The following is a 26,235-nucleotide window of genomic DNA, read 5'->3' as shown; positions in this document are numbered from 1 at the left end:
CCTAGGGAGGGAGTTCCACAGAGTGGGGGCCACCACAGAAAAGGCTCTCTCTCTTGTTCTCACCAGCCTAACTGTCCTGGCTGATGGGACAGAGAGAAGGCCATCCGAGGTTGATCTTGTTAAGCAGCCTGTTTAGTGTTGCTGGAGGTGCTCCTTGAGATAGGCTGGGCCAGAACCATAGAGGTTTTAAAGGTCAAACCCAACACCTTGAATTTGGCTTGGAAAACAACTGGTAACCAGTGCAACTCCTTCAGCACAGGGGTGATATGATCATGCCAGCGGCTGCCTTTAGTCAGGTGAGCCACCATGTTCCGCACGAGCTGCAGCTTCCGAACCATCTTCAAGGGTAACCCCATGTAAAGCGCATTACAGTAGTCTAGACGAGAGGAGACCAGGGCATATACTACCGATGGGAGCAGATGGCAGGGAAGTTAGGGGTGCAGCCGCTGTATCATATGGAGTTGGTACAGTGCTGTCCGGCTCACAGCTGACACCTGAGCCTCCATGGACAGCTGGGAGTCTAAAATGACCCCCAAGCTGCGGACCCGGTCTCTCAAGGGTAGCTGTACCCCACTCAACACCAGGTCAACATCCCCCAACCTACCCTTGTCTCCCACCAAGAGTACCTCGGTCTTGTCAAGGTTCAGCTTCAGCTTATTCCTCCCCATCCAGCCACTCACCATCTCCAGACATTTAGATAGGGATTCCACAGCCAACCCTGGTGAAGATTTGAATAAGAAGTAGAGCTGCGTGTCATCCACATATTGATGACACTGCACCCCAAACCTCCTGATGATAGCCCCCAGCGGCTTCACATAGATGTTAAATAGCATCGGGGAGAGGATGGAACCCTGTGGCACCCCACAAGTGAGCGGCCACAGGTCCGAAACCTCCTCTCCCAGTGCTACCCTCTGGTACCTGCCGGAGAGGAAGGACCGGAACCATCGCAATACGGTGTCTCCAATGCCCAACCCCTCAAGGCGGTCCAGGAGGATACCGTGGTCAACGGTATCAAAAGCCGCTGAGAGGTCGAGGAGAACAAGGAAGGAGCATTCGCCCCTATCCAGAGCCCTCCTCTTATCATCCACCAAGGCGACCAAGGCCGTTTTTGTCCCATGCCCAGGCCTGAAGCCCGATTGGATTTAGATAATGGGCTTCTTCCAAATGTGCCTTCAACTGGATCGCCACCACCCACTCGATATCTTGTCTTTCAAGCTGGAGGTTGGTTTAAACCAAGGGTGGGCAAGCTGTGGCCCTTAGGGGGTCTCAACTGTGCCCTCAGGTGCCCTAGCCACCCCCACCACAGACTCTCTATCCTTCTGTACCTTTTTTCCTTTGGGGCCCTAAAAATGACTGTTTGTTACTCTAGCCTGTCAAACTCTGGTTTTTCTCTGAAGAATACCGTTCTTGAGAAGTTGACCACAGAGTATAGAGGGCTCGAGCATCTTTTGCCACTCTAGCTGACTGTATTCCATGGTTTCTCAAGGAGAAGAGAGCTGGTTGCTTTAGCCTGCCAAAATCTTTTGTTTCCAGCAATGAAAACCTTCAGAGAGAAACCACAGAGTTTGGCAGACTAGAGCACTCACCTCTCCTTTCCTAACAGGGAGAGGAAAGCTTTCCCTGTCCAAGGAGGGGAGATGTAAGGTCTTGATTCCTCCTCTCCCATCTGGAAGGGAAGTAAGGGCGGTGTGTGTGTGTGTGTGGGGGGGGTGTTAAGAGTGAGCAGGGGAGAAGGGCTGTCTGTCAGACAGTGAGTGGGAACGCTGTGTGTGTATATGTGGGAGGGGGGCTTTAACCTTGCCCCCAGCCCAGCGGGGTTGTCTGCATTTAGCTGTAAATATTTGGAGGCCCTTTGTGGGGCCAAAGGGATATATAATGTTTTGTTTTTTAAAGGAAGAGCTGGAGCTTTTTTTCTTAGTGCTATAACAATCTAGAAATCTGAGAATCTCCACTCTTGATTTTATTTTTAATAAGTTTCTAAAGTTAGGTATTACTAAAAGTGGTTTCAGAAGATGTGTATGTTACAAATTCAAGTCTAATGTGGTGTAATTAGGGATAATATGTTATGTCATGTAATGCAGGGATTCTCCAAAGTACTTTACAGTTTTTTAAAAAAAAAACTCTATCCATACCAGTCCTATGATATAGATCGGGTTGAGTAACAGTTGCTGTAGAGCCATCTGTGCTCCATCTGTGCCGTGCTAGGCCTATTACCATCTGCATACCATCATTTAGGAAGAGCCCTGTTGGAAGAGGGCATGGCTGGCTGGAACCTGGAACAGGGGGCCTTTCTGTTAGGGGATGCTAATAGGCAAATGCTATTTTGGGCTGCATTAATAGAAGCATAGCTTCCAAATCCCAGAAAGTACTAGTTCCCCTCTACTCAGCACCAGTTAGGCCTCATCTCCAGTGCTGTGTCCAGTTCTGGGCACCACACTTTAAGAAGGATGCAGACCAACTGGAGAGGGTCCAGAGGAGGGCAACAAAGATGATCAGGGGACTGGAAACAAAGCCCTGTGAAGAGAGACTGAAAGAACTGGGCATGTTTAGCCTTGAGAAGAGAAGACTGAGGGGAGATATGATGGCGCTCTTCAAGTACTTGAAAGGTTGTCACAGAGAGGAAGGCCAGGATCTCCCAGAGTGCAGGACACGGAATAATGGGCTCAAGTGACAGGAAGCCAGATTCCGGCTGAACATCAGGAAAAAGTTCCTGACAGTTTGAGCAATGTGACAATGGAACCAATTGCCTAGGGACGTGGTGGGCTCTCCCACACTGGAGGCCTTCAAGACGAGGCTGGGCAGCCATCTGTCAGGGATGCTCTGACTTGGATTCCTGCACTGAGCTGGGGGTTGGACTCGATGGCCTTGCAGGCCCCTTCCAGCCCTACTGTTCTATGATTCTATGAGCCCACACCGCAACACGTCATAGCAATTCTAACCTGTCATGTCCAGCTATTCAAGGTGCTGGACTCTATCCCCAAAGAAGGTTCAGCACCTTGCTTAGCGCTTTTAGAGTTCTTCTGACTGAAACCCAGAGTGGATTCATAGCCCCAGCGACATCGGAGCCACCAGCCCCCATTGCACGAAAGCCGGCTCCCGAGTGGTGAACTACCGACGGAGGTTCAGCCTACAGCACGACGGCGAGGACGCACCGCGAGATTTCAGACAGATAAATGTCATTACGGTCATTGATCAGCGCCTTACATGTACAGGAGCAATACTCACACACAACGCGTATAATTATACACAAACTCCCCCCCCCCCTTGACCCCAGAGCACACAGTGTGATTCCGCAAATCCCAGCTGCCGCGCTCTTCCGTTCGAGCATCGACGGCGGGCGCCGGAGCCAGCCCGTCGGACAGCCGAGTCGCCGCGCGTCCTCAGCTGCCCCCCGCGGGACGTGCTGCGCGCTCCGGCCGGCGCGTCCGCCTCGTCCCGTGCTGCTGCTGCTGCGTCCCTGCCGCGCCCCCAGGCCCCGCCCGCCGCAGCGGCAGAGGAGGGCCGGCGGCGGCGGCAGGACGAGGACGAGGCGGAGGCGGCGCCTCCCCGCCCCCCCGCCGAAGCCCGCCCCTCCGGTGCCCAGCGGGCGGGCGCCGCTGGCCGTGACTGGCTGGGCCGGCCGCCTCTCCCCTCCCCGGCCGCGTCCCCTGCCCCGCCGCAGCCCCGGACGGCGGCCGCGGCCATGAACCCGTTATTCGGGCCCAACCTCTTCCTCCTGCAGCACGAGCGGCAGGGCCTGGCCGCCGCGGGGGCCGAGCGGCAGCACCCGCTCCCGGCTCCCGCCGTCCTCCCGCGCGAGCCCCAGCGGGCCTTCCTCGACGGGGAGCTGGCCCCGCCGGCCCCCCTCGCCGCCGGCCCCGCGCTCGCGGCCCCGCCGGCCGCCATGGCCCTGCGCAACGACCTGGGCTCCAACATCCACGTCCTGAAGACCCTCAACCTCCGCTTCCGATGCTTCCTGGCCAAGGTGCACGAGCTGGAGCGCCGCAACCGGCAGCTGGAGAAGCAGCTGCAGCAGGCCCTGGGGGAAGGCGGGGCCCGTCGGGGCAGCCTGCAGCGCCGCGACCAAGCCGTCCAGACGGGCTTCGTCAGCCCCATCCGCCCGCTGGGGCTCGCGCTGGCCGGCGCCAGCAGCGGGAGTGGCCGGCCTGCGGGGCTGAGCGCCCCGCGCTGCCACCACCCGGGCGCCCCGCTCACGCCCACCTCCTCCCAGCCTCCGGCCCTGCCCGGCGGCGCTTTCTCGTCCTCCTCTCGCTTCTTGCCGGGCACCATCTGGTCCTTCTCGCAGGCTCGCCGTCTGGGGCCCGGCCTAGAGACCACCCTGGTGCAGGGGCCCGGCGTCTCCTGGGTCCACCCGGACGGCGTGGGGGTGCAGATAGACACCATCACCCCCGAGATCCGGGCTCTCTACAACGTCCTGGCCAAAGTGAAGAGGGAGCGGGATGAGTACAAGCGCAGGTGAGGCGCGGAGCGACTGGGGCTTGTGGGTGCAAGAGGCGAGAGCCGGGGAGGAGAGGTGGAGAAGTCCGGCAGACAGTGCCGGGCGAGATGCAGGGAGAGCGGGGCTGGCGGCGGAGTCCCTCGAAGCGTCCGAGGCAAGAAACAAGTGCAGAGGCTCTCCTGTGCTTTGGCTCTTTGGTCATCGCAGGAGCCTCGGCCTTTGGCACGGTAAGTCCTTTCTCCTCTGTGTCCAGCGGCTTGTGTTAGGACGGGCCCCCAAAGGGCGTGGTGCAGGGTCTGGCTCGTTGCAAGGATGAAAGCCAAGGAGAGAGAAGCTTATGCTCTGAAACAGTGGTTTGAATTTGAGCGATCGCTTCTCCATCCCGCGTGGAGTCTGCGATTTTTAAAGTAGGGCATTTTAGTGGCCTTAAACCGGGAGAGCAAAGGGCGCTGTGATCTGATGGCCTCCTATGCTCTTGAGCTTTCTTGCATTGGTATGTTGCCAAATGTTATGCTATGGGAAGTCATCCCCTCTGCGCAGATACAAGAAGAGAGGTACAATGCAGTGACATGGCCTCATCTAGTGTAAAAGAGAATAATGTCAGATCTGAACCATGGCCAAGAACCCACACTTCTGCTGCTTTTAAGTACTTATAAGTACTCTCCTACTCCCTTCCACCTTATTTCCACAATTATCTTGAGACCTGTATGGTGCCCCTTATACTATCAATTTGCCCACTGCCATCACCACCCTGTATCTTTTGTGTGAGAGCCATATTGGATGAGTTCTATGTCACATCTTTGCCACTGGCAGATGCCAACTCAACTACTTTAGAAGTAAGGGGTGGGACAGAAGGTGCAGAAACCCAAGCATTGTAAAGAGCCGTGTATGCAAAATTATTATTTGTAGCAGCAACATATTATTTATATAGTGCTATCCATGCACATAGCACTCTGCAGACATAAATGGCTTTAGTTTGCATAAGCAAGAGTCAGGTTCTTGGCATGAGGAACTTACGATCCACATTTAGATAGCTGCAGGATGGATGGATGTAAATAAAGGGATGGATGTAAATAAATGCATTTACATGCCCTTAGGTTTCACTTCAGTTGGAGATGAGGACTAAAGGACAAACTACACCTTACATAAGCCATGTGTAACTTTTTTCCCGACATTTTCTTTTCATTAATCCAAAGCAGCCTCCAAGGCAGCTGATAACCAGAGAAAAGAGCCTTTTGCTGTGGTACCCCAGCTGGAGAATGCTCATCCCAGAGGGGCTTCCCTGGTGTTGAAAGTTTGTCATCCTTTTTGGCACCAGGTGAAGACCTTTTTATTTGCCCAACCCCTTAAAAATAACTCTCAGATTTGGATTTTTTTTACCTGTTTTATGGTATAGGGGTGAGTTTTACTTTTCATTTCTATGATTTGTTAAACCTTTGTTTAAAAAGTTGTTTTTGAGAGGCCTTTAGATTAGTAAAGTAGGTTGTTAAATACTTACAGTAAAATAAATAGAAATTTGGGGGGGAAGAATAAGAAGATTTGCAGTGTTTGCAAAGTTCAGGGCTGTTTAAATATACCAAGGTCACAGCTGTCTTTACTAGTGATGGGCATTGATGAGGAGAGCCAGGCTATGAACAAAGGCCCAAAGTGCTTTAAGATCATCACACCGAGGCTGGTGAAGGTCCGAGATCACAGAGAAAGATCCCTAACTCAGAAAACCCTTAAACAGTGAGACAGACAAGCCATGAACAGCTGCCAAGAAACATACTTTTCATGGCGCTGTTGCTAATGGAGCTGGCTTTGAGCATGAAGGATGCCAGGGATAGCTTCACACTGACAAAGAAGCGAACTCATCCAACTTCTTTTTGGACTATTTATATAATGCACAGAGAGAGTACTTGTGCATTTTCCTTATGGTGCCCATGTGTGACCAGGGTTGCGGGGGGGGGGGGATCCTTCAGCATGTGTAACTCACTGAAGTGTCAGTTCCTTTTTTGCACATTTCACAAGCAGTGTGAGAACATGCACAAGTCACACATATTTCTGTTGCCAGTACTTCCTTGGAACATGCAAAAACACTCTTTTTACCCTTGTTAACAAGCCATAGTTGTTGAACAGAGAAGCTGAGCTGTGGTAGAATGGGGAATAAAAAGTTGACAGTATTGTGCAAGTACAGATTCTGAGTTAGGCACAGGCTTCTGGCAATCTTAACATTTGAAACAGAATTACACAGGCATTCTCAGGGCCTGTGAGGAAAGGATAAAGTATTTGGAACTTCTTTGATTTGGAAGAAGACAATGAAGAGCCAAAACAGGCATGAGGTGGGAGATTCCTAACTAGATCTCAGTTTAAAAAAAAAACAACTTTAAAGACAGTGGTAGAAGGAGGGAACTGGGTTTGGGTCAGGAACGCTAGAGAAAGGGGTGTTTGAAATCCCCTCCATGCCTCATCACTTTTAACCTCACAACGAAAAAGACAGATACTTATATTGTGCTTGTCTTTCTCTCCCTGCGCCCCACCCCATGGGGCTAAAATGCAGTTCTGGCAGGGATGAGGGTGATGATTTTCAATTGCATAAATGGTATGGTCAGAAAGAGTTAAGCACCCCCTCCCATTGCCCTGGGTCACTTTTAATTTCTTTAAAAAACAATAGGTCGTAAATCTTCCTCATCACATCTCGTTTGGCCCTAAAATATGTGTGGGGGGGGTGTGTGGAAGGGGTGGGGAGAAGAGTGATGAATATTGTGGGGAGACTGGATGGAGAAATTTTTCATCCTCTAATAAGACTAGAACTCTGGGTCTATCCATGAAATGGGTGGGCTACAGATTCAGGAGGGACAAAAGCAAGAACTTTTAACACGTAATTACGGTATGGAATTCACTGCTACAAGATGTGATGGCCACTGGCTTTGAAGTGGGATTAGACAAATTCATAGAGATTAGAGCTGTCAGTGGCTGTCAGCCATGAGAGCTAAAGGGAAACTTCTTGTTCAGTGGCAGTAGGCTACTATCAGTTATTGGGACAGGGGGCAAACAATAGGAGACAGCTATTCCTTTAATTTCCTGCCTGTGGGCTTCTTAGAAGGGCCTGTCTGGCAATCTCTCAACTAGAGCTTCTCCTACAAAATACCCCAGCAAAATGTAACTCCTGGATTAAAAGGCCCCGGTTGTGCATGTGTAAATGTTTGCAGGGCCAGTGTTTGCCTTTCATTGATTGCATTGATATTTATTCATCCTGTCTCTTATAATTGTTATAACTATAGCCTGTCTCTCTTTTAAGAAAGGCAGTGAAGTTCTCCACCACCACCCTTTTCCAGATATAAGTGAGAAGATCACTCTTCGCATATCTATATTGGGGGGGGGGGAGACACTTGTGGCCCTCCATATATTTCAGCCTACAACTCCCATCATCTCTCACCACTGGCTAGGCTGGCTAGGGCTGATGGAAGTTGTAGGCCCAAACACCTGGAGGGCCACAAGCTGCCCACCCTGCTATATCAAAACCAATGGGGTAGAGTGAAGTCCCACCCACTGAGCCACGCTGGTTTCTTCCAGGGGCTCCATAAAAGCATGGAGTGCTTTGCCAATAGCCGTATTGCTAGGCTCCAGAACCTACCTTGACAGCTGTTTCTGGAAGAAAGGCAGCATTTAAGTATTTAAAAATGCACACATATGCATGTAAGAAGAACGGCTTCAAGAGAGGACAATTCAGAGCAGAGATGGTGCTGTTGCTTAATCCTTTCCTCAGCTGCTGTTTCTCTGGTACAAAGGCCCCCTTTGGGGAGCTAAATGCATGTTTACTCTCTCAAACAGATTGTTTGGAGCCCTGCTCTGTGTGTGAGAGAGATTTGGAGTGGAAAGTAGCAGAGGAAGACAGAATCAAGCAGCATCAGAACCACCCCTCTGCTCCTCCACTCCACATTGCCACCTCGTTGGGGCTTTTCTACTCAGCTGTGTTTCATGTATAGTCAACCTCTGTCCCTGTGGTGTGTGGAAACAGAGCCAGCCTAAGACACGTTGGTGCCTGAGGCAGAAAACCAAAATAGCCTCTACTAATTGACGTGCAGCACAATCTACCACAACGTTTTCCTATACAAGAGAGGAGAAACTACAGGAGGCTTGCAGTATACCCTCCCCCTCCCCCTCACTATAGACTGGCCCTGTTCTTGTGTCCTTAACACCAGCCTCATTTACAGTAATTGAGTGGGTGAAGCTTTTCCTGGTATGGAGAGAAACTGATTAGAAACATTTCACCTATTTGTCTGCATCAGGCTATTGTTAAAACTACACAAAAAGGGCCAGTACAAAAGGAAAGAAAAGGAAGAACAGCTGGAAATCTTGAGATTACTCGGGTAGCTGGAGCATTCAGATGCATGTGCCATCTACGTCCATACCAGAAAGTGTGTTTGTGGTGTACAAGTCTGGCATCTATCGTGGTTCCAAAGGTTACTAAGATGATGACTGCGAAGAGTTTTGTGCCATTAGGGAAAGGGCTAAATAAATACTAAATATATACATTGACATATGCACAGGTCACTATTTCAGGGCCGAGGAGTTACTGAATAGGAAGGGTCCTAATGACTGCACTAGGCTGTTCCCCCCTCCCCTCCTTCAATTAACCCCTTGGTTGTAATAGGCTGAGGGAAACCTGAGCCCACGTGGGATTGGGAGATTCCAAAGTGTGTGTTTGAATTCTCAAAACTGGCAATGTGGCAAATGCAGAGACAAGATGACTGTGCTGTTTTATGCAACACCACTAATGTCTGCAGAAAAACACTGTTTTCAAGCTGGAAAGGATTTTAACAGGCCATGTACTTAGTCTCCCTAATCTTAAATTGTGGCCGATACAGGTAAATCTATGGCACAAGTTTATTATGACTTGTATCCTCCCCATGGCAGCCCCTCTGCTCACGGAAGCTGCCTCTACCCTTCCTTCCTCCTGTACTACAGTGTACCCCATTCAGCAGGGTCCCCTGACCCTCTCTGTAACATTTGGGGGGCTGGAGAAGCTGCCATGGGAAGGAGGGAGTAGCAAAGTCTGCTTCTGCCAATCCAGCATGTGGCTAAACCTAGATCAGTTTTCTGTATGTTTTAAAAACTTGACTTCCCTTTGATACTTCTTTCCTTTTTACTTCATTACATCTGAGAATGGCAATGGTGTAGAACAGTCAGTTCCTTGCCCAGCAGCCCTGCCTTATTGATGGAAGATGCATCTACACTGCTGACATGTATTGGTTTCATACCTGTTTAACGGCCATGGCGTCTTCCAAAGCACCAAAGCAGTTTGGTGGGGGCCCTGGGAATCTGTTAGAGATCTTTAACATCTCCTGCCCTGATAGAATTGCTATTCTCAGGTGTCCTGGGGAACTTCTAAACCATTTAAGCCTGTAGTGCAAGTATGCTTTGAGCACATCCCCTTTTACTTGGCTGCCTCTTGGTGGATCTGGATGTACATGGCAAATATCAGATGCAGCAGACAAACTGGGTAGAGCTGTGCTTTGGAGCTCTGCTTGTGAGGTACGCTGAGGCATCTGCTGGAAACAGAATAGCAGACCATCACATGATACAGCAAGGGAATACATCGGTTGTTTTAGCACATGCATGTGAGGAACATAACCGATATCAAGGAAGGGTCTGTGTGTGTGCTCGCTCGCTCTGGGTGAGTGTTGTATAGGGGCTTTAAGCTTGTATGTATATATTACATGACTATCATGACTGACCCAAAATTATCCCTCTGAAATTTGGTACTCTCAGAGTTCCCATTAAAAGTAGATAATAATTAAAATGAGGACTAGAGGTGTTTCCAGACAAGGCTTTTATTGTGCAATCACCCTGCCTTATTCATGGAATTTAGAGGGGAGGGGGTATCCCGAAGTCATCAACTTCCATGTGTAACCTCTCATGTTTTTCCATTGCTGCTTCCATCTTTTTTTCTTTCCACAAAAAAAGGGCTAAGGACGAAAAGATGGAATATCTCCACAATGGCTTTTAAAGTGGTAGTGCTATAGAAGCAATCCATCTGGAAGCACCCTAGGTAAGAACATCCAGAGAAACTGGAAGAGAGCCCATGGTTTGTTGTTGGGTTGTGAACTCTGGGTTGTTCATGGTTAACAACCCATGGTTACACCATAGTGCAGGGTTCACACATAACAAGAAGCCACGATTCAACAACAACCCATGATTGAATGACTACCCATATTCAACCCATACTCTGAGTTGTCATAAAATGCAAACCAGGCAGAGACTTGGCCTCTTCGGTGATTGGTTTGCTAACCTCTTCACTTATCTCCCTTCCTTTTGGTCTGCAACTTAAGAGCTGCTTCTTAGGAAGGAGCAAGCTGTGGGGTCACTCAAGGAAATTGTGTGTGCTAGATGCTCTCTGCTTGCCTGGGCTGTGCAAAGTGAGAAGGAGGAGGGACTGTTGCAGTGAGACTATTATTAGGAAATGGTGCATTGCAGATAAGAACAGGAATCTGGTGGGATGGGGGTGGAGCGAAGATGGAGCAGAATGGAGAGGAGGATGGGTATGAGGCTTGGGGTTTTCTTCTAATTTTAGTGGTCCCCTGTCAGATCAGAGTTTCTCTCTAATTAATGCATAGTCCATTTTCACCATTTAGTAAGAAAGGAAGGTAAAAATACAATTTGTAATAGGTTGTGCTAGGCTAGGGAGGGACAAGATGTGTGTGTTCTCTTTCTGGAGCTGAAAGGCTAATGGGATGAAGGGGAGATAAGTTGCTGATGGTCTGGAACAGGGTGGAAATTGCCCAGGGAAAAGATGGATTTAAATCGAAACTCTCCCCACGACCTGAGTTCGATCCCAGCAGAAGCTGGGTCTCAGGTAGCCAGCTCAGGTCAACTCAGCCCTCCATCCTTCCGAGGTCAGTAAAATGAGTACCCAGCTTGCTGGGGGAAAGGTAGTCATAACTGGGGAAGGCAATGGCAAACCACCCCACTATAGTCTGCCATGAAAATGCCAGCGAAAGCGGCGTCCCTCTAGGAGTCAGCAATGACTGGATGCTTGCACAGGAGGAACTTTTCCGTTTTTTCCCCTCCCATCTATATATCTGTATGTGTAAAAAGCCAGTTTGCAGCATCCTGTTGCTCTGTATTGTGACAGAGCCCAGGATGGGGCTCTGCAGATAAGGGCAGACTCAACTCAGTGGCTGGAGTCCTTATCTGTGGGAAGGAAACAGGTTTAGCCCCAACCCCACTGATGTCCCTGAGTGCATTGACATCTTTTTTCCACATGAGCAGGTGCCCATCCCTTCTGTAGGGAAAAAATAAAGTAGCTCATTCCAGGATACTATTGCCCCCTCCCACCCCCGCACCCATCAGAGCAATGGCCATTTTGCTTGTGTACATATAGTTGAGAGAGAAGTCAGTTTGTAACATTCCATGACATCCTTATGTGACCAAGAAACAGATCCCAGGGTAAGACAATACAAATGGGGGATGGCTTGGTTCTCAGTGGGGTCTACTGAGCTCTCTAGGACAAAGTAAATTGTCTACAACCTAGGACACAATGGAGGAGGTGCAAAACCTGAGATCACCAAGGGCAGGCTTAGCCCACGCCACTATGTTGTCCCCAGGTGAGCGGCAGACATTCTTGTGGGGGAGAGGAAAATGTTGCATTGAGGACAGTGTTGCAGTAGGGCAACTCCATAGCCCAGGGATGGGCAACTGGTGGTCCTCCAGATGTTTTTGCCTACAGCTCCCATTGGGCCTACCCAATGGGGTCACAGGAATCATAGTCCAAAACATCTGGAGGACCACCGGTTGCCCACCTCTGCCATAGCCCTTGTGGGGCGAGGAGAGACTGGGGCAGCCACTGCTAATGGGGATCACACTGGCAAGAGGAAAGCCTATCTCTTCCCTTCTGAAAGCAGCTCCAGAGTAGTGGAACTGGGGCTATATATTTCCGCTGCTTCCTCCCTTCCTCCTAATCTGTTGCTGAGCTCAGGATTCAGGTTAAGGTGGTCCCTTTGCCCTCTTCAGATGTAGCTTTTGAACTGGGGGCAGGAAAGTATTGCCAAATTCCTCATTGGAGGTGAAGTTCAGTTTGGAGAACTAAGTGTGTGTAGCAGCACCAGGTTTAGAAAAACAGGCCCTTGTTTCGTCTGAGTTAGTGGCCTCCCAGAGGGATGGAAGGATGGGATGGGGAGGAAAGGCTGGGATTTTGCATCCCTCTAACTCTTCCACTGATCCCAATTGATATTAATTGCTTGATTTAACCTTTTAAAACATGATGGTTTTGAATTTATTACATAGGAGATACAGTTAAAATATGGATAATTTCTTAAATACGTAACCAATTTACTCTTTCAGAAAATGGTACATGACACATTGCTGATTTTAATAACTGCATATGATTTGTGCCAAGCTGCATTGGGATCTTAACATACACGCACACACACTAGCTCAAATATATAAATTGAACTTTCATTTCAAAACAGCTTTGTATTTGCTTCTCCCTGTCAAAATGAAGGACCCTGAGTAAGGGTGTTCCCTTGCAGAGCAGATGTCCAGCACTTACCAGAAGCATGGGCTTTGTAGTTACTTATAGGGTTTTCCAGAAGATGGGAAGTAAGCATCCATATTTGTTTGCTATAGAGAATCACAAGCCATTTGTACTTTGAAAAATGAAGAAATTGCTGAGCTCAGGTGGTTAGAGGGCATAAAACAGGAGGGCTCAGAAATCTCGTTGGCACTGCCACACTTGGCGTTTAGTGTGGAATCACTAGGCCTTGTTAACCCACCTTTTGTGGCGGGGCAGCAGGAGGGTCACATTATCTGTTTGTTGTCCTCCTGTGCGGTCCCAGAACTGCTTCTGTCTTTTTTTCTTACTATTGAAAGTCTGACTTCTTTGAGAAGGGTGGAAGAGTAGCACAGTCTTCACAGTCGTTGATGCTCTTCGCACGGCTCTTCTGTCTTTTTAAAGGGCGGGGTTTTGATGTGGGCATGTATTGAGCAGGTGACACCAGTTGATACGATCGCAAAACATATCCACTGTAACCTTTGCAGTGGGTGCATTTTATCATTCTATTAATTTTTTTAAGTCAGTCATTTAATTAGCACCGAGACACTTTTCTAGCTACTTTTTTTAAAATATTAAAATATCCATGAAATGCCATTTAAAACAAAGAGAGTTATAGCACTATAACACTGATTTTAAAAATTGCAGGGGAAACTCTTCGGTCACCACCGCTGTAACCATTTTCTTTTCTAAACAAGCACTTCCAATCTACACTTCCAATCCGTGGATAAGGCTGCAATCCTGTACACATGTACCTGGGAGTCAGCACCATTGAAATCAATGGGACTTACTTCTGAGCAGACTGCATAGGATTGCAGTCTAAAATGCTTGCTTGCTTGTTTTGACATTTCATGGATAGTAATGGGCAATCATATTAAATGAATAAGTGGTTAGAGCTAAATAAATAATTGGTGTGGTGGGATTAAGGATCACTCAGAATTTTTTTTTTCTTCAAAAGGCTTGCTCGGGTAAGCTGGACGTTCCCCTTCTCCAGCCTCAGAAACTATGCCATTCCCAGTGGTGTGCATGCAACATAGCAGGATGATGGTACAGAAAAAGTACAGTATCCCGAATAGCATGGAAAGTCGGTTGGAGTTTTGCTTGCAGCTTACAGTGGAAGAGCCGTGTTTGTTAGTTAGGAGCCACCCGCTGGGAAGTAGCCTTGGAGGTGGAGTCTCAGTGTCTGTGGTGGTTTACAATCCCTGGCCTCCAAGTATCAGGTTAATAATAGGTATGCAGTATTGATGATGATGGTGATGATGCCTTATATATAATATATGATCTCATAAAGCAGATTAAAAGAACAGTCCTGGGGCAGGAGAGGGAGGGATCTTCAAGCATATTTTGCAGAAGTGACATGTTTTCTTCTCTAGAGATGTCAGCTTTCCGTCTGCCCCTCCTTCCTCATGCCCGCTGCCTGAGTCATTCTTTCTCATATTCTGCCTAGTTTTCTGTGTTGTTTCCCAAACTATGAGTAATCACCGATTTGTTCTTGTCCTGTAGGGGTGGGTGAGCGGGCGGACTCTTCTGGCATACAGCATGTTTGGCTTGGGGTTTGCCAGAGTTAAAATTCCACTTATTCTAGGCAAGGGAAGATGGCTTCTGGAACGAAGGAAGGGGATCTTTAAAATGGAGTTTATTCTGTGCAGTACTAAAAGGATGTTGGAGAGAGGCAGAATGGCCCTGATCCTACTCAAGTTACAGCTGTTGACCAGGTTCTGCTCGGTCTGCTTCCCCAGCTGGGGTTTTATCTAGCCAGTTTAGGGGGCCATGCATCAATAAGCATTGATCGACATATGATATACCTGCTTGCATCTGGATTGGCTGTGTGTGCAGCAGCTTCCTTTCCTTGTGTGTGTATGTTGCAGGTGAAACATAAAGAAAAGCTTGCTTGGAAGGCTGTAAAAATCTCTGATGCTCTGGACCTTTTTAGGAATAGGCTGGAGAAGAAATTGGTCAGGTGTGCTCTGGATACAAAACTCATGGAACTAGTACCATACGGCTAAGGGAGCTAGAGGACCAGTGGGTTCCGTTCCCACTCTGGGACTTTATTATTCAGTTTTGCCCTTGTTGTTATTTGAGGGTGTTATGTACAGCTCAATACAACAAGGGATAACACAAACCCTATTGTATGTACAACACGCTGAGTGTTAGCAGCTAAGTAAATCCGCAGGGAGCTAGCATATCATTGCTGCAGTGGCCCACATTAGTAGAGCATAGTGTATTTATTTAATTTATATCCCGCCCTTCAATTTAAAGCAAAATCCCAGGATGGCTCTTCCGTACTGTAACATGGCTGGGCAAGGCAACTGTCCCACCTGACAGTAGCCCACAGTACTGCATAAACTAGGGCTAGGCAACCTTTTTGGGCCATGGGCACATTTGGCAATTTGATAAACTGTCCTGGGCACTCTCACAAAATGGCTGCCATGGGAGGTGTAGCAAAGGACAAATAACCTGCCTGAAAGACTGTGCCCAAGGCAGAGATGGGGGTCTGAGCTCCAACACACTAAACTCCTTTGAACCCACAGTTTTCAGCACCAACAGAAACCTATATCGTGGCAATCCCCGCTGCTGGTAAGAAAATGTGTTAGTTTTTTGTTTTGTTTTCTAAGTGGGAGAGGTGGGGCACTTTGGTGGGTGCCAAGGAAGGTGTCCACATGAGAACACTGGTATCTGCAGGCACCATGTTACCTACCCCTGGCATAAACTGTTGGCGTGATGCCCCATAAGGAGCCCTGTCAGAGCAGTTCAGCATCATACAGATGTGGTCAGAGGTGTTTTTTTACAGCAACAGCTAAATAATTAAGAGCAGAGTGTATGTGTGGAATTCTTAAAATTCTGTTTTTGTAATGTTTAAGAACCAACCTACTGCCCTAAAAGGAAATTATGCAAAGTTAGAAACATGATATTTTGGCTAGACAACAGAATTGGTTTAAGCCCAAACTATTTTTTACTATAGAAAATTCTTCAGAGTGTATTTCTCCCCTCCCCTATTTGGTTTTCAAATATGAATATATTAATATAGATTAAGGAACCAACAACCAGGCTACTTAAACATTTGTACCAAGGTAACTGACATTCTGCACCAAGAAAAGCACAATTCTGTGACTTGGATTGCAAATTCTGCATATTCTTGTATACTTATTTTGCATAATTTTGTGTTAGCTAAGGCCTATATAGGGCAAACCTGTGGCTTTGACTAATGGAAATTCCCATGTGCACCCAGCTTCTAAGATTATACCAGCCATTCAAGTCTATTATCATAGTGCTAAAGACTAAAACTTTGCTCTTATTTTTAAACAAAAAGTATGATTTTTTTTAAGGTGCTGAATTCTGTGCCCAATGCCAGTTTCTGCACTTTTATATTATGGTCATGGATTTGCAGAGAACTCACAGGTAAAGGAACACATTGCTACATTTCTTCACTTGTGGGATTGTACATTTTTCTACATCTATGGCTTAACACTTCTAAAGGTTATTTCCCCCTAATATGATCTAAATCAGTCTTGCATCCCTTTGCAGAGTTGCTTCTGAATGTGCTACAGTGTGCTTTGTCCAGGGCATCCCACTGTAATGCATTCCATGGCAGTACAGGATGGTGGAATTGCTTGAACACTAACAATTACAAAAGCTATTGCAGATGATTTAATGGCCTATAGAGATAAGAGTTGCTGTGAATAACTTATGTAGCTATCTGGCCATAGTAAAATGTTACTCCATAGGCTAGAGACAGCTGACTGCCAGGTATAGTTGTGGAGGAAGGAAGGGGGGATGCTAGCTCTCACTGCCCCAAAATGGATGAGGTTAGATGTACACGTTGGCCAGCATACCAGGGAGGAGAGGCAGGAGTCATCTGTCAATACCATTTATTCTGGGGCAGGGAGCATGTGGCAGTTACTAAACATAGTTTGTGGTTACTCTCCTCAATCTGCACCCAGTAAGATGTGAAAAGAAGTCAGTGAATTCAGAGTAAAATGAGTTGAGCCTCCCAGCTGTCATTACAACACATTCCAGTGGGTGCCCCTGATCCCTTGCCAGCCCCTCTTGTATAGCATGGGCCCAGCGAAAGCTGCTTGTGCCAGGACAAACTTTCAGAGGGAGGGACCCTTCTGAGTCCCAGCAGAGTCTGGTGTAAAACCAATGGCCATGTCCTTGCTGTCTTTGTCTTGCCAGATGGGAAGAGGAGTATACATTGCGTGTTCAGCTTCAAGACCGAGTCAGCGAGCTACATGAGGTGAGGGTTCTCCCTTTTCTTCTGTCTTCCTGCACCCTGGTCCTGCATCTCTTCACGTCCTGACTTGTATGTCTAACTCTCAACTAGGAGGCCCAAGAGGCAGAAGCGTGTCAAGAGGAGCTCGCTATGAAGGTGGAGCAGCTAAAAGCAGAGCTGGTTGTCTTCAAGGGGCTGATGAGTAATGTGAGTGTATATACTGCTCCTGATGAATATGCATACCTACCACCTTATTTCAGGGCCAGATTGATGGGCCAGCGAGATGGCAAGTGAATAACTGTAGTCTGGCATAATACCTGGAGGATTCTCTAGTGCCTGACAATGAAAAATAGCGCCCAACACAAATCCCCCCACTCCACCCCACCCCGTGCTTAATATGAAGCACATTTGCATTGGAAGCTTCAGAGGGCCTTCTCAGACTCCCTTCTCTTCCTTTACTTTGTGCTGGGCCAGAACCTTACTGAGCTGGATACCAAGATCCAAGAGAAGGCCATGAAAGTGGACATGGACATCTGTCGACGCATAGATATCACAGCTAAACTGTGTGATGTGGCCCAGCAGCGCAACTGTGAGGACATGATCAAAATGTTTCAGGTGAGAAGTGCCAGGTACCCTTCTCATTTGGGGGGAAGGGCCACACTGAAGAATCAAAACCTGTGCCCCTTCCAGGCAAAAAGACCCTGTCACTCCAACCTCATTCCATGAATTCACCTCTGTCACAGGGGAGAAACTGGCAGGCAGTTTGAGTTTGAGGGCAGCCTCCACTAGGTCCCTGTGAGGCAGTAGAGAGCCCCCACAGCAGCATCTCCTCAGCCAGAGTCCCTGATGGGCCTGCCAGGGGAGCAGCACCTCGAGAGGGAGACATGGTGCAAAGTATGGGGGTGTCTCTCTAACACCGTCTCTCCCCTCTCCTCCCCACCCCCCTTTCTCTCTCTTCTCTCTCTCTCTCTTATTCACTTACTCACTATCTTGCACTTGCTCTCACTCTTCTTTCTCTTGCTTCCCCTATAGAAGCAGTTGGTTAGTTTTTTTTCATTGAGCTGGAAAAATATGCAAGTTAGAAGCTTTTCTGTAAAATAAAACGTAACTGTAAATCCTGGCATTTTTCTCCCTCTACTTAATATTTCTGTCTTGCTCTGTCTTCCCACCTCCATCTTTGGTGTGTGATTTGAGTTCCCTTACTGTGAACCCTCATCAGATTCCATCCTCAGCTGCTTAGTTTTTAATTTAAAAATAGAGGTTTCTAAAATTGCATTTTAGCCATTGCACCATCTTTAACCTGGTCATAATAAGCCCATCTCTCTCTCTCTCTCTCTCTCTCTCTCTCTCTCTGCTCTCTTTCTCTTTCTCTCTCTCTCTCTCTCTCTCTCTCGCTCTCTCCATGTCATCTTACTCCATCCCATTTTCCCTCACATCTCTTCTCACCCACCCACTTCTGACCTCCAACCCGACCTCGTTCTGTAGTCTCTGCACTTGTCTCCCATTAAGGTCCCAGCTACCGTGGGGCGGAAGCGGGAGCGGAAGCTGGTTAGTGATGAGGATACCTCCCTGTCTGAGAGTGAGACCTCCAAAAAACCGGAAGAGGAGGAAGAGGATGAGACCACGGCCATGAGCATAAATGAGGAGATGCAAAGGATGCTGAACCAGCTGTGAGTGTGGCCAGTTTCTTGGCGGAGGGGAGGGGTGAGCTGCTTGTGGGGCCAAGCTACTGATCAGGCATTGCCAATCCAACCTCTGCAAAGAAGCATAATCTGATCTTCAGTGGCTCTACTAAATTTGAATTGGGGTGTGGTAACATTTTTGCTCTCAGTTTTTTTCTCATGTTAGTTTTGTAAATAAAAGAATGAACAATCCCGTGAGCGTTTCTCATAGCATTGTATTCATGTGCTTTCTGGAAAAGCGGAAGACCTATGCCAATTTGTCTGATGAGAGGACCTCAAGAATCACTTTCATCCATTTGGACACGCCACCCCCACCCCTATTAAAGGCGTCGTGGTGAAGCCAACTTTATTATATAGTCTGGCTTCCTGTGAGGGAGGTCCATTTGTTCCAGCCCCAAAGATGCAAAAGCTGGCAAACCCAGAACTAGAAGTGGCTGGAAGCTCTTCCCATAACGTGTTCTGTCCCAGTAGGGCAGGGCAGCAGGAACAGAGCAAAGTCACTGCTCCTCTTGGTTCCTAGCGTGCTTGCTTGCAAGAGAGCCTTTCTAGCTTCTCTCTGCTGATACACTCTTCTCTTGTCCTCAGGAGGGAGTATGATTTTGAAGATGACTGTGACAGCCTCACTTGGGAGGAGACTGAAGAAACGTTGCTGCTTTGGGAGGATTTCTCTGGCTATGCGATTGCCGCCGCTGAGGCACAGGGAGAGGTAATGGATGGCTGCCTCTTCGCCATCCAAGCGCCCTTAGCCACCTCCCCTCTCCTTCCACAGGAGCTCTTCCCCCGGTGCTTAGTGTGCTCTTTGACTCATTTCTGGACAGCACACTTGAGAGTGGTGTTCAGGGCTGTGCGTGCTCTGCACTAAAAAATTATCAAACCAGATCAGTCAAAGTTCTGAGCCAAGAAAGAGCTGAATTCAGAGAAGTGCTTTCTTTGTAGACTATATCCTTGCAAGGAAAGAGCAATGAGCTAAGCGGGGCACTCAGAGCCTGGCTGCCTGACCACTGGAGATCCCCTGACTGTAGAGAGTTTGCCCCCACCCTTTGAGACAGGCCCACACAACCTGTGATCCTGGAGCTATGCAGTACCGGGAACACATGTCTCCCTGGAAAACAACTGCCGTTCTCCTACTGTCCTTTGCAGAACTGAGTACAACTTGCCTCGTGTTGTGATGTGATACATGAGGATATTCGAGCTGTACTTGGCATTATAGAGCAGCCTCCCCTCCCACCCCGGTGCCCTCCAGATGTTTTGGACTTTAACTCCCATCAGCCCCAGCTACCATGGACAGTAGGTAGGGATGCTGGGAGTTGTAGTCCAAAGCATCTGAAGGGCACAAGGTGGGGAAGGTTTTTCTAGTGGGACCTGAAACAAAATACTGCACCATGTCCCTGCCCACTAAGACGAGAGCTCCTGTTCATGGCTGCGGACAGTCTGGCATAGGAGCCTTGTTGTGTTGGTCAGGCCATGCAGGGAGAAGCCTTTCAGGAGTTTTTTTCTTGCCCCTTTTCCTGCTGTGTTAGAGGGCTGCCAGCCCCAGACCTGAGTCTTTCATGGTATATAAAGGGGGTGTGCAGTTCTGGAGGCGGAGAAGACACCCCCTACCCCGCTTCCAGGCTTATGATAAGATGGCAGGAGCTTGAGCAGCCCAGTTCCCTCTCTCCCTCCACCCTCTGTTCCTTCCCCCCACCCTGGTTGGCACACTCTGCTCTCAGCCATACCACTGATTAATGGATTCGGCCAGACCTTTGGGGCGGGGGGGGGGGGTTAGAGCCTCCCCATCCCCCCCCCTCGCCCCATCCGCCTTGAAGGTTCAATTGGCATCAACATTCTGTAAGCTCACCATTTGTGAGGCAGTTTTGGTGTTTTTTAAAAAAATGTAATATTCTTTCCATTCACAAACTTCTAGATACCTTCTTCCCTTGAGTGTGTAAAAGCCACTACCTTGTTTTCGGGTGGCCCCATTTCACTTCCAAACTGATAGGCACTCAGCCACTTGAGTGTGCTATCAGAGGAAATGATAGGGCAGGGTAGTATATTGTGACCTACCAGATGTCGCTCTGTCTCTGTCTCTCTCACGCACACACATGCACATAGAGGGGGGGACACATGTTTTTCCAGGCATCGATAGGCAGGAAAAATCAGCTTGCTTATTGAGCCACTTGTGCATTATGTTAGGTTAGATGGATCATAAGTTATTCATGCCTGCTTTGAAGCCTGAATATGCAGCTGCTGTAAGGACTACAAACTTTGTTTTTAAAATTAAAGCTGAGAGTCTCAGCATGCTGAACTCTACAACCGTATAAATTTAAATGACTTCTGTGTGCATGCATGGAGTCATAGAATCCACAGTCAGTCCTAGTGGTGGGTATGCAGTAGCGGCTAGAGTGTTGGAGTTGGACCAGTCAGACCTGGGGCCAAGTCCCCATCCAACCATGAGACCCACTGGGTGATCTTGGTCCAGTTGCTCTCACTCTTAGCCTGACTTATCTCACAGGGCTGTTGTGAAGATAAGATGGGGTCGCCTGCACTTACCCGGAGTTCCTAGGACAAAGGAAAAGTGGGAAACAAATCCAGCTGCTTTGGCAATGGCTTCAGTCAAAGCACAGAAAGATCTTCCTGTCCTAAAGCCAACACTGTCTCTCCTTACTGGCCAGGACCCCTGTGCCTGTCTTACTAGTGAGGCTATCTGCTTCCTGGTAGAGAAGGGAAGGGATTCTACACAGTCTAAAGTCCACTAAGTTAGTTTCCTTTAGCTTTCTTACATGGATGGTGAACCACATAATTTTTGGATGTTTTGGAATCTGTGCCTGTGTTTGGGGGATGATGCAGACAACCTCAAAGTTGATCCCAGTGGCACACCTTTGAAGCAGAGAATACAGAAAGCGAAACAAAATAGTTAACAAGTTTATCTATTAATTGTTCTATATGGACCAGATTATTATGTGATTTAAAAAAATAATATTTAGCATTCAACAGCACATTTGAATGTTTGAAGGCTTCACATACATTATGTGAAGTATACATTACTTTGTATACTTTATCTCTATAATCTTCACAACAACCCTGTGAGGTAGTTGAATAGTATTGTTGCCATGTTGCAGATGAGTGAGGCAGCCAACTCTGAGAGTGTGGCTTGTCTGAAGCCTTCTAGTGAGATCATGGTTGAGATGAGATTCAAACCAGGAACTTCCTGACTTGCAGTCTTAGCCACTGTGCTTGCATGAGCTCTCAAGAGAGGCTTTTAAAATGATGTGTTTGGTAATCCGCTCTCCTTTGCCTCAGCCAGTCTGTAATGATGCTAGTTCCTTCTGTAACTTCTTTTTTTGATGGATGGCACCTGCTCTTCTTTCCTCTTGGGGTACCACTGTTTTCCCTGCCAGCAGCCGGATGACAGTTTGGAGAAAGTGATCAAGGACACAGAGTCACTTTTCAAAAGCAGAGAAAAGGAATATCAAGAAACCATTGACCAAATTGAGGTAGGAGAAGAGAGATGTAAGGAAACAAATGTGTCAGAGATTGGGCAGGATGGAGAGTAAGCAAGAATAGTGCCTTTATCAGAGCACCTAGTGTTCAGAACGCTGGAAACAGATTTGTGAGTGGCACTAAAGTTGTGTTTGAATGAAGGTGTTTAAAGCAAAACTTTTTTAAAAGTTACATTTTGAGGCTGATGTTTACCAGCAATGTCTGGAGCTATGTTGAATTAAGGAGCAGAAAGGTATTAGCAGGGGACTATGTTCACTGGATTACAAAGGCTGTTCCTGACAGAGAAAGGATAGACGTCTGCCCAGCCAATAAAGTATTAGAGGTTGGATCCAGGATCTGCCTCCTGTGGATGGAAGGGCCTCTGCTCATGCCTCTGCCCAATTTGGGAGGAACCCCCCTTCCACAGCTCACCCCATTCAGCAGGGTCTCCTGACCCTCTGGTAGCATTTTCAGGGGTCTGGAGGGGCTGCTGTGAGAAGGATGAGGCGGGGAAGTCTCTTTCCACCAGCCCAGTTGCATGCACCTAAATCTGGATCCAGCCCAAAGCCTGTAAACAGCGGGATATTTTTCTACCCAAAGCAATATTTTGGCTTTGCAGGGTCCTTGTAAGACAGGGCTGCACAACCTGCGGGCCCAGGTTGTGCACCCTGTCGCTATATTATCAAAGCTAGAAATCAATTGGGAAAAAACCCTGGTAATAGAAGGGAGCAGTGAGAACTGTCTGGAAGAAGGAGGCCTCCCAGCTTAGCTTCCGGGATGGATGGCAGGTTTAGTCCCCAAGTGCGGTGCTTTGCTTTTCCCTTTGGGAGTGGGTGGCAACCATTCACTGCTGTGAGAGAAGGTAACGGGGCACTCCAGTTGTGGGGGTGGGGTGACTAAATGTGCTCCTTGCCCTTGGTGGCCCCAACCATTCAGAATCCTGCCGGCCCCTTGATGTGCATGGCCCTATCCCGAGTCTGTTTCTTGGTCACTCTAGAGCATTAAGAGCAGGCTTCTATGCATAGCTGGCGCAGGGGGGAGGATTGCAATGAAGGGACACTTCAGAGGAAACCCCCTCCCCTCACATACAACAAAAAGTCAAGGGTGGGGGCAAAGTTGAGCAGCAGTATAGCTTGAGCCAGCTTTGACAGTGGCAAGGAGGGCACGTTTTGGACAGGGTGGCTTGGATACTGTCCGCAGGATGACTCCCTCTGCTGCTCCTCTTTTGCACAGCTGGAGTTGGCAACAGCAAAGAATGACATGAACCGGCACCTTCATGAGTACATGGAGATGTGTAGCATGAAGCGTGGGCTGGACGTGCAGATGGAGACTTGTCGCCGGCTCATCACCCAGTCTGGAGACAGGTGAGGCCCTTTGTGGGGCACTGCCAGGTTCTCATCCTAGGTGGGGGAGGTAGGGTGGCTTTTAGATCCTTCAGGTCCTCCTTCTAGCATTGGGAAGGGCGGCAGGATCTGTGGGTGAGAGCAACGGGCTGGCAACAGGGGCTTGCAAGTTCCCTTCCCTGTGCAAGGAGGGGAGTGTGTGCATCAGTGGGTGGGGGGTGGGGTGGCAATTTTGGCCTGGATTCTGAGTGATTGGCTGTAACCCCCCCTTGCAGACTTGCGGGAGTTGTGTTTCGTGCCATGTGTGTCTAGAAGGTGTTGCAGTTTTGACAGACACAATCGCTGTCGAAAGAGAACTTCTACTGGACAAAAGAAGCATCGCTGACCTGCTGGGCTTTTGTACTAGCTTATGGGACCATGGAGTCAGAGCAGCGCTGGGCTGGGGAGGACGTTTTCCCTGCCCCTCTTCATCCCCGTGCAACGCTGGGCATGGCGAGAGCCCCAGGAAGCCCCCTTGCCCTCTCCAGTATCTCTCTGTGCCCTTCCACAGTGTCGAGTGTAGCTATCAAGTAACTCCTGTATGCCAGCAACGGCCTGCTTATGGTACCAGGTGCTTTCCCAGGTCCTCTTGCTTCTCTGCCCTGTGAGCCTTGTATTTGGCACCCACCAGACCTTTTCACCCCTCCCACAGCCCTAGTGTCCATGTGACCCCCGCCCTTTTTTTCTTTCAGAAAGTCTCCTGCTTTCACTCCGGTACCGCACAGTGAATCGGCCCCAAACGAGGAAACTGAGGAGTCCGATCATGACCTCCCAAGTGCTGCCTCCATCAGATAATGAGGGAGGCTCAGCCCCCCTCTGCATCTCCTTCTCCTGGCCCAGGAGTATGAGTGTGTGGCAGGGAGCCATGTCCTGGCTATGGCTGTGAGGGACAGAAGGGGGCAAAGAGCCACTGTTAGAATTCTGCCACTCGATCCCTCTACCCTTGGAGGTGGAGCTCGATAAAGATGTCCTGGGGACCTGGTCTCCTGACTCTTTTCCCCCTCTGACCACCTCCTTTCCCTCCCCTTGCCTCCCCATCTCTTCTCTTCCTCTCCCCTAGTACTGGGCTTTAGTGGGGAGGCTCCCACCTTATTGTAGGCTGCTATGCCCCAGGTTTGCCTTATGAAATGGCATCTTCCTTGCCGCCTCCTGGTATATGTGACTCCCTTTCCTGTGCTACACGCAAGCAGAACTGGATTGGTTTATCTCTGCAAAACTGAACCTTCTCTTGGTGCCAAGTGGACTGTAGGCTGGACAGCGTGGTTCTGCCTGCTCATAGAACATTTCTGTAACCCCCAGGCCACATTGTACATGATAGCAAGAGCCTCTCCTTGTGGGGATGAAGAACGAGCCACCGTCTCCTTCACCCCAGCTCCATCCTTGCATTTTGCTTAGTTGTGCACCCTGTGGCACAAAAATTGTATGTGATGTGCTATGTCTGTAACTGAGAATATTAAATGGAGAACTTCCTTTTTTACTGCTGTTGTTGTGTGAGAATTAGTTTCTGAGGTGTGTCTCATGGTGGGTGCTACTGACAAAGCAGCTCTTGGTATAGATGTTCTAAACCTGTTCTGACCAGGGAAGTGGCCAAGTTTTCATGTGATCCCAAATTATCCAGAGTGGTGAAAATCAAGGTGGACCTGCAAAAAGCTCCAGAAGGATCTCTCCAAACTAGGTGAATGGACAATAAAATGACAAATGTGGCTCCAAATAAGAAAGTGTAACATGATGCACACTGGGGCAAAAAAATCCTGCCCTTACATATACACTGATGTGGTCTGAGCTGGCAGTGACTGACCAGGAAAGAGATTTTGGGGTCACATGATAGCTCAATGAAAACATCGACCCAGTGTGGCAGCTGTAAAAAAGGCAAGCCCCATGCTAAGGATTGTTAGGAAAGGGAGAAAAAATTACATCACGAAATCTATGATGTAGCTACACTTAGAATGTCATGTTGAGTTCTCAGTACATCATCTCAACATGAATATTGTAGAGCTGGAAAAGATGCATGAAGGAACAGCCAAAATGATCAGGGAGCTGGAGCACCTTCCCTAAGAGGTCTGTAGGCACATGAGACAGCTACCTTGCTGAAGCTTATCAGGTCTGGGTCTGGTCAGTGCTTGGAGGAGAGAGTACCTGGGAACCACATGTAGCCACCTTGAGTTCCATGATGGAAGAAAGGTGGTATATAAATGAAATTAAATAAATACAATACAGTAGGCCTTTCTAGTCTTGAAAAAGGTAGCTGGGGATGACCGGGGCTTGGGGACACACCATGCATGAATGGTGTGGAGAAAGTGGCTAGAGGGAGGTTTTTCTCTCCCTTATAATACCGGAACTCAAGGTCATCGAATGAAACTGACTGGTTGGAGATCCAGGATAGACAAAATAAATACTATTTCACACAGTCCCTAATTTATGGAATTCACTGCCACAAGTTGCCCTCATGGACACTAGCTGAGATAGCTTTAAAACGGGATTAGACAAATTCATGAAGGAAAAGTAAATATAACAGCAATATGCAA

General features: G+C 48.3%; 1 protein-coding gene and 1 pseudogene across 9 annotated transcripts in view; both read left to right on the top strand.

Moving 5' to 3' along the window:
* LOC146352896 (protein CFDP2 pseudogene) overlaps nucleotides 1–26,235 on the top strand; it is a 1,048,348-nt pseudogene that overhangs the window by 518,011 nt on the left and 504,102 nt on the right. The gene's annotated exons all lie outside the window — the stretch shown is intronic.
* On the top strand, nucleotides 3,302–25,187 carry IFFO1 (intermediate filament family orphan 1). Of its 8 annotated transcripts, none has more exons than XM_084835148.1 (9): nucleotides 3,302–4,455; nucleotides 17,148–17,208; nucleotides 17,296–17,391; nucleotides 17,659–17,799; nucleotides 18,670–18,854; nucleotides 19,452–19,572; nucleotides 22,247–22,342; nucleotides 23,562–23,692; nucleotides 24,403–25,187. In XM_084835148.1, the coding sequence occupies exons 1-9, from the start codon at nucleotides 3,683–3,685 to the stop codon at nucleotides 24,503–24,505; spliced, it is 1,707 nt and encodes a 568-aa protein (XP_084691274.1). In that variant the 5' UTR covers nucleotides 3,302–3,682; the 3' UTR covers nucleotides 24,506–25,187. The 8 variants fall into 8 exon arrangements, with proteins under 8 accessions (XP_084691274.1, XP_084691268.1, XP_084691269.1 ...); XM_084835142.1 differs by having other exon boundaries at nucleotides 3,573–4,455; nucleotides 18,694–18,854; XM_084835143.1 differs by having other exon boundaries at nucleotides 3,587–4,455; nucleotides 18,694–18,854; nucleotides 22,250–22,342.

This window comes from Heloderma suspectum, chromosome 2 (assembly GCF_057233095.1).
Source record: "Heloderma suspectum isolate Gila_16-S chromosome 2, 16-S_ref, whole genome shotgun sequence".
NCBI lineage: Eukaryota > Metazoa > Chordata > Lepidosauria > Squamata > Helodermatidae > Heloderma > Heloderma suspectum.
This window is presented reverse-complemented; position numbering and strand designations above follow the sequence as displayed.